Source organism: Staurois parvus, unplaced genomic scaffold (genome assembly GCF_062004578.1).
Source record: "Staurois parvus isolate SC_StPar_1 unplaced genomic scaffold, SC_StPar_1.0 ptg000173l, whole genome shotgun sequence".
In the NCBI taxonomy this organism is placed as follows: Eukaryota; Metazoa; Chordata; class Amphibia; order Anura; family Ranidae; genus Staurois; species Staurois parvus.
In genome coordinates this window covers 1,752,744-1,767,839 of record NW_028317969.1, presented here as the reverse complement: position 1 = coordinate 1,767,839, position 15,096 = coordinate 1,752,744, and the positions used below count along the sequence as shown (strand labels likewise).

General features: G+C 43.3%; 1 protein-coding gene across 1 annotated transcript in view; it reads right to left on the bottom strand.

Annotated features, from left to right (window-relative positions):
- ACER3 (alkaline ceramidase 3) overlaps positions 1 to 15,096 on the bottom strand; it is a 103,785-nt gene that overhangs the window by 44,444 nt on the left and 44,245 nt on the right. Inside the window, exons 2-4 of the mRNA XM_089676751.1 lie at positions 8,747 to 8,857; positions 2,907 to 2,959; positions 1,052 to 1,104 (exon numbers count right to left, since the gene is read on the bottom strand). Of these exons, the coding sequence (XP_089532877.1) occupies positions 1,052 to 1,104; positions 2,907 to 2,959; positions 8,747 to 8,857 (217 nt within the window). The remainder of the gene's footprint in view (positions 1 to 1,051; positions 1,105 to 2,906; positions 2,960 to 8,746; positions 8,858 to 15,096) is intronic.

Here is a 15,096-nt window from a genome sequence, read left to right as displayed (position 1 = left end):
CAAAAGGTAGTAACTGTGGGGGATGGACTGGTAGGAGGAATAGAAGATTCCATTATTAGCTGAAGGTAGGATAGGCTTCCCTGAGATCGCCTAAAAGTGAGCAGAGTAGGCGATAGTCTGATAAATTGGGGTAGAGAGTTCCAGAAGATGGGGGAAGCTCTGGAGATGTCCTGGAGATGAGCATGGGAGGAGAAGACAAGGGAGATAGAGAGCAGGAGGTCGTGCGAGGAGCGAAGAGTACGGTTTGGGTGATATTTGGAGACAAGATTGGTGATGTAATTTGGGGCAGAGTTATAAATGGCTTTATAGGTTATTGTTAATGTATTGAATTTTATTCGTTGGGCAATGGGAAGCCAGTGAAGGGATTGGCAGAGAGGGGTGGAGGACACTGATTGGAGGCCAGTGGAGGGATTGGCAGAGAGGGGTGGAGGACACGGAGTGGAGACCAGTAAAGGGATTGGCAGAGGGGTGGAGGACATGGAGTGGAGACCAGTGGAGGGATTGGCAGAGAGGGGTGGAGGACATGGAGTGGAGACCAGTGGAGGGATTGGCAGAGAGGGGTGGAGGCCACTGATTGGAGGCCAGTGGAGGGATTGGCAGAGAGGGGTGGCAGATACAGAACGATTAGTAAGGTGGATGAGTCTGGCAGCAGCATTCATGACTGATTGAAGAGGGGATAGCCTGCGATGAGGTAGGCTAATGAGGAGGGAGTTACAATAGTCAATAGTCCTACTGTCAGCACACAGACACAGCACGGGGGATTCCCCCATCGACCTTGAAAGTGTGGATGGGGAAACTGGTTCAGTTTTCTGCATTTAATTAAGTGGCTGAATGAAAAAAAATTGGGCCACGTATGGCCAGCTTTACTGTAGTAAAGTATGCCAACCTGACTGTGCCGTGTGGCATGGGTGTCTGGATCACCAGAGTAGACAAACAAATACATTTTTTTTTTTTTTTTGCCATGTGCAACAGTTCAGAGATCTGAATATTTAGCGGTCTATCTGGAGCTCAGCATTAAAATAAAATAAAAAATTAAGTAACAGTTACTTACAGGCAGTAGACAAAGACACTACAACTGTAGATCATGGGCAATTCATCCAGCAGCTGAACAGAAGAAAAAAAAAAAAGAAAACACAACCATTGTTACACAACAGAATCCTCCTGGACATACATTTACTTATTTATTTCAGGTACTTATTTAGCGCCACCAATTTACGCAGCACTTTACATATATATTGTACATTCACGTCAGTCCCTAACCCTTGCGTTTGACTTTTTTCTACAGCCAGTAAGCTCCCCAGCATGTTATCCTATGTGTCCACGCACACAGACTGTAATCAACGTTTTTTGGCTGGAAAAAACAACAACTCAGGACTAGTGGGTTTCTAGGGGAGATTTTTTAGCTGGAAAAATGCTCTAACGCTGAAAAACACGGCAAAACGGCAAAAAAATTAAATAAAAACCGCAAACGTGGGAAAACGCTAATGCAAAAAAACGCTAAAAAAAAAAAAGCTGAAAAACTTTACACAGCTAACGTTACCATTGTTATCAAAACGTCCAGTGTGCATGAGGACTAAATGCCATTACCAGCGGTTTTTTATCCAGCTTCTTTCCAGCATTCTTTGAAAACACTGGTGTGCTTGGAGCCTAAAAGGTTTAGCCAGTTTAAAATTTTTTTTTTTGAAGCAGCCTTGACCTTCCTCTTCTTAGAGTCCCCCACCCCTGCTCATGGCACCTTCCCTACCCGCTGCTTGCTCTGGAGGCACTCCTGTGTGCTCGATCCTGAGCCATTAGACACAGAACCCGGCTTGGCCCCAGCCCTGCTCCCTGACTGCTCGACCCTCCCTCTTAGATTGTAAGCTCCTGTATTAATTGGTATTGTACTTGCACTGTCCGCCCTTATGTTGTAAAGCACTGCGTAAACTGTTGCTCCTATATAAATCCTGTATAATAAAATATTAATAATGCTGCTACATGGAGGCCTCTGCTATGATAGCCAATCTCATCAGTGTCCTTTAACCACCTCCCATCCGGCCATTGTATATAAAACAGCCGGTCGGTGGCAGTGCAGGGTCGGGTGGCCGTTTATAAATGGTCTCCCCGCACCCTGCTTCTGCGCGCTCCCTGGGAGCGCGCCACACCGCAATCTGGTGCCCGCAGTGTCCTCCAGATACAGTGGAACACTGATTGTCGGACGGGACCTCTGTGTGAGGTCCCGATCATGTGATCACTGTTTGGCCAATCAGTAATCACATGCAGAGTAGTAAGCAAGATGTCACTTGTGACATCATTGCTTACTACGTGTGAAATCTGTGAATGATCACAGAGGTCACATGGTACAAGGTTATTCACAACAGCCTTATACCATGTGACAAGCTGTGACCAATCACAGCTCATTCAGTAGTTCTCAATGGCTTCAAAAATGTAGCTAGAGAGAAGGAGGAATAATTGCTTTTACAGCCTTTATGGGTGTAAAAACAATCAGTGTAAAAAAAAAAAAAAATCACCCCCCACAAATAGTACAGTGTCACCATGGTGACACTGTACTGCTAGGGTGACAGTATGTAAAAAAAAAACAAAAAACTTTTTTTTACTAAAAAGATAACGGAATTGTGGCAAAGATTTATGATTAAATATTATTTATTTGCAAAATTTTATAAGAAACTTTTTTTCAAAATTTTGGGACATTTTCATTTACATAGAAAAAAAAATTAAAATCCCAGTGGTGAATAAATACCACCAAAATAAAGCTTTATCTGTCTCAAACAAATGCTAAAACATTCATATGGGTATAGTGTTGCATGACCGCGCAATTATCATTCAAGTGTGATAGCGCTGAAAGCTGAAAATTGGCCTGGGCAGGAAGGGGGTAAAAGTGTCCGGACTGGAAGTGGTTAAGAAGTTACCTGCATTTCGTATTGTAGCGTCATGTGGAAGCACCAGGATCCCATTCCCACAGCTGAAATGAAAAAAAAGGAAAGAGGAATTACTGGACAGAGGGGATGGTCAAGGCCTCCAGTAATGCAAGGCTGTGAATACAGTGCTATATCACACAAAAAAAGCCTATGGTGGAGGAAAAGGTCTGAAATTGTGTCTAGTTTTGTGTGTCTTCCCAGCGTGGGGATTTCTAACTAGATGTGCGTTTTGTATCAAAAATTTGGACAAAATTTTTGTTATTTGGATGTATCTGAATTTCCGGATTACAACCGTAACGGATATTAGAAGAATCTGAAAAAACAAAACAAAATTTTGTCCAAAATTTTAAATCGAATTTGAAAACGAAATTCAATTCAAAAACAAATTTGAAAAGAGCCATTGGCTCCCTCTGCTCTTGGCCAAGCCTGTGAGAGCCACTACAGATGGGCATAGCGCTGGATCGAGTGAGGACTCGGGTAAGTATATGAGGGGGGTGAGATATGAGATACAGTTACTTAAACATTCTTTCTGTTAATGCAAGGAATTCATTAAGGTAACACAAAGGTTTAGGCTTTAGAACCACTTTAAATGCCCATTTAGGTCCGGCAAAAAGCAGTTTTACCTACCTGATCCTCCTCTCCCACAGCTAAATTTATGTAGAAAAAGAAGGAAATGAACTAGTAGGACTTTTGATCCTGGCACAGCCATTATACAACAGCAAAAGAATGCTAAAAGGTGTATGCTTCATGAACTGGGATATATTAAAGCAGAACTCCAGAGCTCCTCATTCAACCCACTACCTTTGAGCCCAAGTCATCCACTGTGAGGGGGCCCCAGGTCGGGGCCGTGTACCTTCCAGAGTGCCCCTTACATCCTTCCTCCAGAGTGCCCCCTTAATACAGTAGTACTCAGGGGGCACTCTGGATGTAAAAAGGGCACCACCGAACCATTAAGGGGGCACTCAGCCTATGACTGAACTTTGAAAGGTGAAGCAGCAAAGTTGCCGTCAGCACAAGAACTGAACTAAGACTGGTTCCTGCAACCTGTTTTCCCATGTTCCGATGGTTGCAGGATGTCTAATATCATCAAATCCAAAACAGGCCATATCCCTGCACAGGGACATGAGGATGCCGAGGGAAAGTGCACTATGTAGGGGAGCAGAGGAGAGCACTGGTAAAGAAATGGGTTAAAAAAACAAAAATAAAAACAAAAAACACGCAAAATAAAATAAAAAAAAGCACAAAATAAAAAAAAAACGCACAAAATAAAAAAAAGCACAAAATAAAAAAAAGCACAAAATAAAAAAAAGCACAAAATAAAAAAACACACAAAATAAAAAACAGCATTTTGATTTTGTGGCCCCCTAGACATAAGCATTTAACCCTTAAAGTGCTTGGGCAGCCACACTGCAAGGAAGCCATCCATATACAAGTGTCATGTGACCTGCTGTAATTGGTCACAGTGGTAACTTGGTACCTGCAATGGTTTGGTACACAGATCAGTAATCGGCTGTGTCTGCTGGACACAGCCTGTGACAGATCTCACTGCAGCGTGGCCCCGCAGGCGCACGAGGCGGTGATCCAGGACGACGTCATATGACGTTCATCTGGATTGACGAAAGGCCCGCCTGGCTGTCATTTTACTATAGGCCGACGGGAACTGGTTAAGGGGGATTACTGCAGAAAAAGCGGTTTTCTCTATCATCTTATTAGACCATTTATCTCTTTTTTTTTTTTATTTGTTGGAGTTTTGCTTTAACACTATAGAATGTACCCGTACGTCCTCTAGTTGAAGCGGGGACACAGGATGAACTCAGCAGCAGTATTTTCAGCTGGTGATGCTGAAAGCTATAAAAGCAATCTGAGCAGCTAAACAGCCACTGGATTTCTTTTACAGGCGGCGGAAGGTCCCAAGTGTTAGGTACTGCCGCAAACTTTATAACAAGAGCAATAATGCTAGCACCATTAAACTGGTAACCAGTAAAGACTTTAAAAGCTCCACCCATGGAGATTTAAGTACCGTAGTTTGTCACCATTCCATGAGTGTGCACAATTTTAAAGTGTGACATGTTGGGTATCTATTTACTCGGCTTATCTTTTATATTTTCCAAAACAATTGGGTAATATATTGTAATTCTGTGCATTAAAATTCATTAAAGTGTATTTTTTTTTTAAAAAAATTGTGTTTGTGCAAATACCATGTGACATAACAAAATTGCAACAACCACCATTTTATTCTCCAGGTCTTCTGATTGAAAAAAAATATATAATTTTTGGGGTTTCCAAGTAAATTTCTAGCAAAAAATGCTGATTTTTGCAGATAGAAGTGTCAGCATTGGCCCTGTAAGCAAGTGGTTAACATATCCAGTGGCAGAACTACCAGGGTCGCACTTGCGATTGGGCTCTGGAGCTCTAAGAATGTGAGGGGGCCCCAGGTCGGGGCAGTGTACCTTCAGAGTGCCCCTTACATCCCCTTCCAGAGTGCCCACTTAGTACAGTATTACTAAGGGGGCACGCCAGGAGCAGGCTGTGAGGGGGCATGCCAGGAGCAGGCTGTGAGGGGGCACGCCAGGAGCAGGCTGTGAGGGGGCACGCCAGGAGCAGGCTGTGAGGGGGCACGCCAGGAGCAGGCTGTGAGGGGGCACGCCAGGAGCAGGCTGTGAGGGGGCACGCCAGGAGCAGGCTGTGAGGGGGCACGCCAGGAGCAGGATGTGAGGGGGCACGCCAGGAGCAGGATGTGAGGGGGCACGCCAGGAGCAGGATGTGAGGGGGCACGCCAGGAGCAGGATGTGAGGGGGCACGCCAGGAGCAGGATGTGAGGGGGCACGCCAGGAGCAGGATGTGAGGGGGCACGCCAGGAGCAGGATGTAAGGGGGCACGCCAGGAGCAGGATGTAAGGGGGCACGCCAGGAGCAGGATGTAAGGGGGCACGCCAGGAGGTACTATTTTAGCACCTCCAGAGTGCCCCCTTACATCCTCCAGAGTGCCCCCTTACATCCTCCAGAGTGCCCCCTTACATCCTCCAGAGTGCCCCCTTACATCCTCCAGAGTGCTCAATAGTAATAGTAAGGTCAGTGGCAGAACTACCGAAGTTGCAAAGGTTGCACTTGTAACTGGGCCCTGGCGTTCTGCCACCATGCAGGGGCCCCAAGGCGGCAGAAACGGGGCCCACTGCAGAACATTAGAAGGAGCCTCGGGACAGGATCAGGGGGGCCCTCCATGGTTTTTTTGCACTGGGGCCCTGAAGGTTCTAGGTACGCCTCTGAATATATCCCAGCTCATCAAGCATACAACCCAACACCTTTTACCTTTCTGTTGCTGTCCTATAACAGCTGTGCCAGGATCAAGATTCCTACCAGTTAATTTCCTTTAATTTCCCAATAAAGTTAGCTGCAGACCCAGAGTTGACTGCATATGAAATTGTATCAAAATGGCTGGAAAGCAGGATGAAGGTCCAAAGTAATGCCTCGGCTGCCTTCCTTCTTTAGCAAATGGAAATATCATATCTGCTCTATTTGCTCAGCATGCTTGTTTGTGTACATGCTTTCAGGACACATAACTGAAGGCATGTGTCATACAGAAAGGATTAATATAGCTGTTCTCATTGAGTCAATCAGATAAGAAGAGCAGAATGACACTTATTATTTTCAGAACTAGTTGCACCCAATTGTTGCAGTGCGTCCTACAATGAGTGTAACGGAAAATATTTGCTTACCATAACTGTTTGACATCACTACTTAGAAATAGTAAGTGGATTTTTTTCTGTTTTGTGATCTTCCAGAAAAACTGGTTTCCAAATGGGGAGATTTAATGTTTGTAGATATATTTATGTATATATGCAAACATATACGCTGATTTCCACAATCCCACACCCTCCCTGCATTTCCAGGACACCACACCCGCTATAATCACCAGGTCTTTGAAATCATGGTAATTCATCATCAAGATGTATCCCTAAGTGCTGTCATAATCCCTAATGCTACCATCATACCACAGTGTGTGCCAGTGGTTGTCAACGTATGAGCCAGAAGGGGCCTCAAATGTGGCCCTTGACATCACCAAAGGGTCACACAATGTTCAATGTATGTAATGCTTGGGAGGACTGTCAGAGATTGCAGATGTAATAGAGCACGAGGGGCAGAGAGTGAGGACATGCTAGGTTTTTGGCTGGGGATAGGCTGCAGAAGACAATGTTCCCACTACAGACTATTGAGGTCTGAGGGCCACACAGAATATACCAAAGGGCCACATGTGGCCTTCAGGCAACAGGTTGGGCACCAGGGACATAAGGGGCTTAGGGCTAGCTTGTGATAGTAAAATAACTAAATGAAAAGTAAAAAAAGAAACTGTTCAAACAGTTGCCCACAACCCATTCACCCCCCACACACGTAAATGCGTATGCGTACATAGGACAGAGCTTGTGTATCGCAATTACCGGTTACCTACAAGGAGGGTATTGCCACAAAAGTCTCCTCGCAAGACCTCCTGCTCTCTAGCTCCCTTGTCTCCTCCTCCCATGCTCGTCTCCAGAGCTTCCCCCATCCTCTGGAACTCTCTACCCCAATTTATCAGACTATCGCCTACTCTGCTCACTTTTAGGAGATCTCTGAGATCCCCAGGTGAAGATAAAGGAAAGGAAGCCTAAAAAGAAAACTAATGCAGCCATCACATCTAAGATTTGGTAAGCTGAAATATAAAAAAAAAATCTCTTTTGGATTTACTACTGTTTACAAGAATATATTACATTTTTATTTTTTGGGTTTAGATACACTTCAAAAAAGAAAAAGGAGCAGAGGAGGAAGAGGAGTGAGGAAGAGGAGGAAAAGAAAGAAGCGATAAAGAAAAAGGAAATAAGAAGAGAAAAAGAAAAAGCGAAAAAGAAAAGAAGAATAAGAGAAAAAGAATAGAAGAATAAGAGAAAAAGAATAAGAGAAAAAGAAAGAGAAAAAGAAAAAGAGAAGAAGAAAGAGAAAAAGAAAAAGAGAAGAAGAAAGAGAAAAAGAAAAAGAGAAGAAGAAAGAGAAAAAGAAAAAGAGAAGAAGAAGGAGAAAAAGAAAAAGAGAAGAAGAAGAAGAGAAGAAGAGAAGAAGAGAAGAAGAGAAAAGAAGAAGAGAAGAAGAGAAAAGAAGAGAAAAGAAGAAGAGAAAAGAAGAGAAAAGAAGAGAAAAGAAGAAGAGAAAAGAAGAAGAGAAAAGAAGAAGAGAAAAGAAGAAGAGAAGAAGAGAAAAAGCGAAAAAGAAGAGAAAAAGCGAAAAAGAAGAGAAAAAGCGAAAAAGAAGAGAAAAAGCGAAAAAGAAGAGAAAAAGCGAAAAAGAAGAGAAAAAGCGAAAAAGAAAAGAAAAAGCGAAAAAGAAAAGAAAAAGCGAAAAAGAAAAGAAAAAGCGAAAAAGAAAAGAAAAAGCGAAAAAGAAAAGAAGAAGAGAAAAAGAAAAGAAGAAGAGAAAAAGCGAAAAAGAAAAGAAAAAGCGAAAAAGAAAAGAAGAAGAGAAAAAGCGAAAAAGAAAAGAAAAAGCGAAAAAGAAAAGAAGAATAAGAGAAAAAGAAAGAGAAAAAGAAGAGAAGAAGAGAAAAAGAAGAGAAGAAGAGAAAAAGAAGAGAAGAAGAGAAAAAGAAGAGAAGAAGAGAAAAAGAAGAGAAGAAGAGAAAAAGAAGAGAAGAAGGAAGAAGAGAAAAAGAAAAAGAAGAGAAGAAGAGAAAGAAAAAAGAATAGAAAAAGAAAGAAGAAAGAAGAGAAAAAGAAAGAAGGAAGAAGAAAGAAAAGAAAAGAAGAAAGAAAAGAAATGAAGAGAAAACAGAATAGAGAAAAAAAAAAAATCAAAAATATGGCTCACCTGCTAAACCCAGGTAGGCAACTAAGTATCTGGTTTCCAGACCGTCCTTGGTGGTCCGCACTGCTCCATATAACGGAGGGATAATCATGATCAGGTTACTGACGGTGTTCCCTGGAAGAGATATGAAGAGAAGGATTAATAGTCTGGAAATACAACACTGATCCAAAATGAAAGCTACAAGGGATGACAGAATGCCTCTCCCACCACGCTTCATCCCTCCTATGCTAATAGTCATCTTTAGGTTTTGTTTTCAGATACAACAAAGAAATGCAACCAGCCGAATGTAAATGATCTTACAAATGTACGTTGAAGTGTGTCTTTTAGTACCAGTATGTTTTAGTCTGGATGAGTAAATTCCTGACATGTCAATTATAAGCAACAATATATAAAAAAAAAAAAAAAAAAAAAAAAAAAATCGCCAACTCAAACTATCCTTGAAGCCCAATCCAGTGACTTGATCTAGAGTCATCAGTCTGCTGCAGGCAGGAGGAATCATTTCCTTAGTCCCCCCCCAGTTAGAGGCTGATCTGTATCAAACATTTGTGAACACAGCCAAGAACTGCACAGGAACTAGGATTTACACTGGTGTTTTGAATTAGGAATTTAAGGAGGGCGGGTCAGTAAATGAGTCGTCCGGCAGAGGCTGAATCTCATATTTGTGCTATAACTCTGATAACTATACTATACTAGGTATTCATTTTATATACAGTTAGGTCCATATATGTTTGGACACAGGCACAATTTTAGTTTTTTTCAGGTATTTTTCCAAAACATTCAAAGCTATAGTTCTATAAAGGATATGGGATGAAAGTGCACGCTCTGAGGTGTAATATGAGGGCATGCAGCACAGTGGCTAAATGGTTAACACTTCCGCCTGGCAGTACTCGGGTCGTTGGTTCAAATCCCAACCATGACGCCACCTGCTTGGAGTTTGCATGTTCTCCCTGTGCCTGCGTCGGTTTCCTCCGGGTATTCTGGTTTCCTCCCACACTCCAAAGACATGCTGGTAGGTGAATTGGCCCCTGACTAAATTGTCCCTAGTATGTGTATGTATGAATGTAAGTTAGGGACCTTAGATTGTACGCTCCTTGAGGGTTAGGGACTGATGTGAATGTACAATATATATGTAAAGTGCTGCGTAAATTGATGGCGCTATACAAGTACCTGAAATAAATAAAATGAACATCCAAATTGAAGGAAGGGTTTAGGAATTACAGCTCTGAAGAGCAGCCATCCCTCCTTTTTCAAGGGATCAAAAGTAATTGGACAATTGAATCAATCAGCCAAATACATGCAGAAATTTCAGTTTCGGTCCAAGAATTTCCATTTTGGTGCACCACTAATATGTCATTTTTATTTGTTGGTACATTTGACCAACATCAGATCAATTTTAAAGGGGGAGGAGCCCAAAATGCTCCCTCTTGTAGAACGCATCGGTCAGCAGGAAGGGGGGGGAGGGACACATTTCCATATCTCCGGTACAGAATTTGACTATTATGACATGTGGCTGATCTGCAGGTTGATGGGACCGGCGTGGATCACACAGGTGGCTGTGTAGTCTGTGTCCCCAATCCTGCCCGATTGCTTTTCATATCTCCAAGCAAGTACCACCCTGGTTTCCTGATGGTGACAACAGTAGCAGACCATGTCTGTGTAATGTGTGCTGAAAGGGCCACTTGTAATCTCCATCAGAAACCCGTGTGACAGGGGCAGGCTGACAACACAGGAACACAAGTGGGAGACAGAGCCAGAGTGTTGTCACCTTAACAGGAAGTGCCTTCACAAGAATTTCTATGGCAGAATTTGTTTAATGAAAGTTGCAGATTTAAAGATGTTGCGCATGTTAAAGATTATATGAGATGAAATTCGCTATTAGGCAGGGGCGGACTGTCAACTCATGGGGCCCCCGGGCAATAGGGGATCATGGGGCCCCTGTGTACTTGCCCAAACTCAAAGCACACCCAAAAAAAGCCTATAAAAAAAAAAATAATGGAACCAGGGGCATTTCATGCGGCCCCCTACTGACCCCGGGCCCTCAGGCAGTGCTCGAATGGTCAGTCCACCCCTGTTATTAGGTTGACTTTAGGTGTATTGATCCCACAGAGATCACTGTACACTCCCAGACATTGTCTTCATCTTTTCTTTCCAGTAGAATGGAGTCATCTTTGTTCAGGCATTCAGGGTCACCACCATGATACAGATGAAACAATCCTGCAAATCCTGGTGCCTGTGCAGTTTTTGGCTGCGTTCACAAACATCTGACACAGACCAGCCCCTGCTGTATCATCTCACCTTCCAACTTGCTACAAAGACAGAATGACCAGTCTGATCTAGTGGTGCACCAAAACAGAAATTATGACTTTAAATGTATATGAATTTGTTTTCAGCATCTTTTCGGCTGTTTTCACACTGAGCAGTATTTGCAGCGCTTTTGCATTATAAAAAAAAAAAAAAAAAAAAAAAAAAAGGCACAAGAAGAGCTCAAGAAAAATGCATCTCTTTAAATTCAATGTATGTCTTCACATTGGTCCGTTGCGCCTCCCTTGCGGTGTTAAAAATCCTGCTTGTCGCATTTTTGGTGCATATAAAAAAAAAAAACAAAAAAAAACCACACACCTCCATTTGCAGACACACGTTTCCATTCAACATGGTTTCCTATGGGGCACATTCACATCTATGCTTTCTAGAGCTGCTGCGTTTTTGGAAATGGTCATGCATTTTTTTTTTTTTTTTTAAAACACAAAAATGTGTTTTTGGTTCAATAGACTTCAATGCAGACGCTGTTGAAACCGCATGTAGTGCGTTTATGCGTTTTCACGCAGTTTCCGTGCTTTTTATGCATTTTTGCTTTTAATTGGCCTAACAAGTTGCTAAAAAATAAAAAAAAAAACGTTCAAAATGCTAAAACGCATAAAACAAAGTGCACACAAATGCACTGAAAAAATGGACAAAAAAACATGAAACTGCATTGGTGTGAACCACACCTGAAATGTACTGAAAATGCATCAGAAACGCACAGGTGCGTTTTGTGTTTTTAATCTACCCAGCAACAAGTCGGCCAAAAAACACCCCCCCCCCTTGCAAAACGAATTAAAAAAAAGGCATCAAAAATGCACATGCAAAAACGGACAAAAACGGAAACTGCATTGGTGTGAACCAGGCCTGAAATGCATGGAAAATGCATAAAACCTCCCACAATTGTTTTTTTTTTTAATACGTTTTTAATCTGCCCAGCAACAAGTTGGCCCAAAAAAAAAAACCCCACAAAAACGCATAAAAAATGCACATCCGAAACAGGCCAGACGCAAACTGCACTGGTGTGAACCAGGCCTGAAAAGCATTGAAAACCCATTAAAAAAACGCACATATGTTGCGCTTTGATGCATTTTTCTGAGTCACATGACCTATGAAAAATGCACCCTAAAAACGTGAATTGTGGGAAAAATTGGGTGTTTTAGGTGGCCATTATCGGCACCACTAACACTCTTCTTGGCCGATATATCTGTGCATCCCCAGTCTGATCACTACAAGAGAGGAGATCTCCTCCTGCTTGCAGCACACTTCAGACATCATCTCAGCCTAGGCCCAGTCACTGGACTGGAGAACAAAGATGCACACACTGCCGCTACAAATGCCGCGTTTTTAGGCCTCATGCGCACATGACGTTTTCACAGCTACTGCGAGGGGTGTCGGGGGGGCCTGCCTTTAAACTCCCCTGCATGTTAGCCCACATGTCCATGTACACACAGGCTTTTAGCAGCATTTAGTAGCAGGAGCTTTTAGAGGCAGAAGAAAAAAATCCGCTGCCAGTGCGCCCAGGAGCAGCAGTTCTAGCATACAAAAAAACGCATCTAAATGCTTGTTAATGCTAGACGCATTTAGCGTTTGAGCATTACCAGATTTTTTGCTCCATAAGATGCACTTTTTCCCCCCAAAAATGGGGGAAATGTCTGTGCGTCTTGTGGAGCCAATATTGACCAGGCCTCACCCCCCTCTCCACAGCTGCCATGTTAGAATACCGGGCCAGCCAGAAGGGAGGGGGCGGGGCCAGGTCATCCCCTGTACCGTGTCCGCAGCCTCTGGTCATCCCCCGTACCGTGCCCGCAGCCTCTGGTCATCCCCCGTACCGTGCCCGCAGCCTCTGGTCATCCCCCGTACCGTGCCCGCAGCCTCTGGTCATCCCCTGTACCGTGCCCGCAGCCTCTGGTCATCCCCTGTACCGTGTCCGCAGCCTCTGGTCATCCCCTGTACCGTGTCCGCAGTCTCTGGTCATCCCCTGTACCGTGTCCGCAGTCTCTGGTCATCCCCTGTACCGTGTCCGCAGTCTCTGGTCATCCCCTGTACCGTGTCCGCAGTCTCTGGTCATCCCCTGTACCGTGTCCGCAGTCTCTGGTCATCCCCTGTACCGTGTCCGCAGTCTCTGGTCATCCCCTGTACCGTGTCCGCAGTCTCTGGTCATCCCCTGTACCGTGTCCGCAGTCTCTGGTCATCCCCTGTACCGTGTCCGCAGTCTCTGGTCATCCCCTGTACCGTGTCCGCAGTCTCTGGTCATCCCCTGTACCGTGTCCGCAGTCTCTGGTCATCCCCTGTACCGTGTCCGCAGTCTCTGGTCATCCCCTGTACCGTGTCCGCAGTCTCTGGTCATCCCCTGTACCGTGTCCGCAGTCTCTGGTCATCTCCTGTACCGTGTCCGCAGTCTCTGGTCATCCCCTGTACCGTGTCCGCAGTCTCTGGTCATCTCCTGTACCGTGTCCGCAGTCTCTGGTCATCTCCTGTACCGTGTCCGCAGTCTCTGGTCATCTCCTGTACTGTGTCTGCAGTCCATTGGTTCAGAATATTTTTTTTCTCGTTTACCTCCTCTAAAACCTAGGTGCGTCTTACGAAGTGAAAAATACAGCAATTAATTTTAATGGCCAGAATAAATGATTATTGGGGCCAATGAAATGAATTAAACGCCCAAACGCCTGTAAACTCGCCTAAAATGCTTGTAAAAGCATTAGACACTTTTACAAGCCTCAGGAGTTTTCCTGCCAAATCGCAGCTGCCAGGAGGGAAGGCATCTAGGAGTTTGCAAAACGTCCTGTGTGCATGAGGCCTTACTGTGCTAAAAACACAACCCCTTTAAATCTTTTGGGACTCTTCACACCGCTGCTCTGAGCGGGCGCTGCGTTTTGACAAGTCCTGCATGCTGCAACTCTGGTGAGGCTTTTTAAAATCTGCCCCCAAAAAAACAGGTCCCCACTGAAATGAATAGAGTTTTTGGTGCAATTTTTTTTGAGTCACATGGTTTCATAAGTTTCAGGTGCATGCTGGGTAATAGGCACCCACAAAACGTGGCCAAAAGTGCACGTGTTTTATGGTGATGCGATTTATGGTGTTTTCACACTGCTCTAAGATGGAGAGCACCATTTACAAATCCTTGTATAAAATCCAGCAATCAAAATATGGAACAGCAGGAAAAAAAAAAAAAAAAAAAAATTTGAAAGTTTTGTCAAAAAGTACTTTCAGCCACTTCTTATAGTAACCTAAAATTCCCTATTAGGTCTCTTTCACAGGAGCGTTCCGTATGTCCGCTCTTCATCTGTCAGTTTACGATGAATAAATGGACACCCATGTGTTTCTATGGACTAGAAAATGTAAATGGCAATCATCTGTTTACATCCGTTAACCACTTGCCCTCCAGAGGATTTACCCCCCTTTCCTGACCAGGCCATTTTCTGCAATACGGCGCTGCGTTACTTTAACAACTGTGCGGTCATGCAACACTGCACCCAAATGAAATTTACCTCCCTTTTTTCCCCCCACAAATAGAGCTTTCTTTTGGTGGTATTTGATCGCCTGTGCGCTTTTTATTTTTTGTGCTATTGGGAAAAAAAAAAAAAAAAAAAAAAAAAAAAAAAAAAAAAAGAAGGACCAACAATTTTTGAGAAAAAATAGAAATAAAATATATATACGATAGAGATATCTCGAAAGATATATAGATGGATATATCTCTATATCTATCTATATCTCTCTATATATATATTTTTTTTACTTTTTGCTGTTAAACATGTCCAGTAAAATTTAAAAAAAAAAAAAAATAATAATTGTTTTGTCATAAATTTAGGCCAAAATGTATTCTGCTACGTCTTTGCAAAAAGAAAATCCCAATATGTGTCAACTACCAATAATTGATTTACGTGAAAGTTATAGCGTTTCCAAGTGGCGGTATATATACTGGAATTTTTATTTTATACGATTATTGGTGGCAATCAGCAACTTATAGTGGGACTGCGGCGGGCATTCTGACACTGAGGGGAACCGACTTGGTATCACAGACATCCCCAGTGACATCAATACAGTGATCAGTG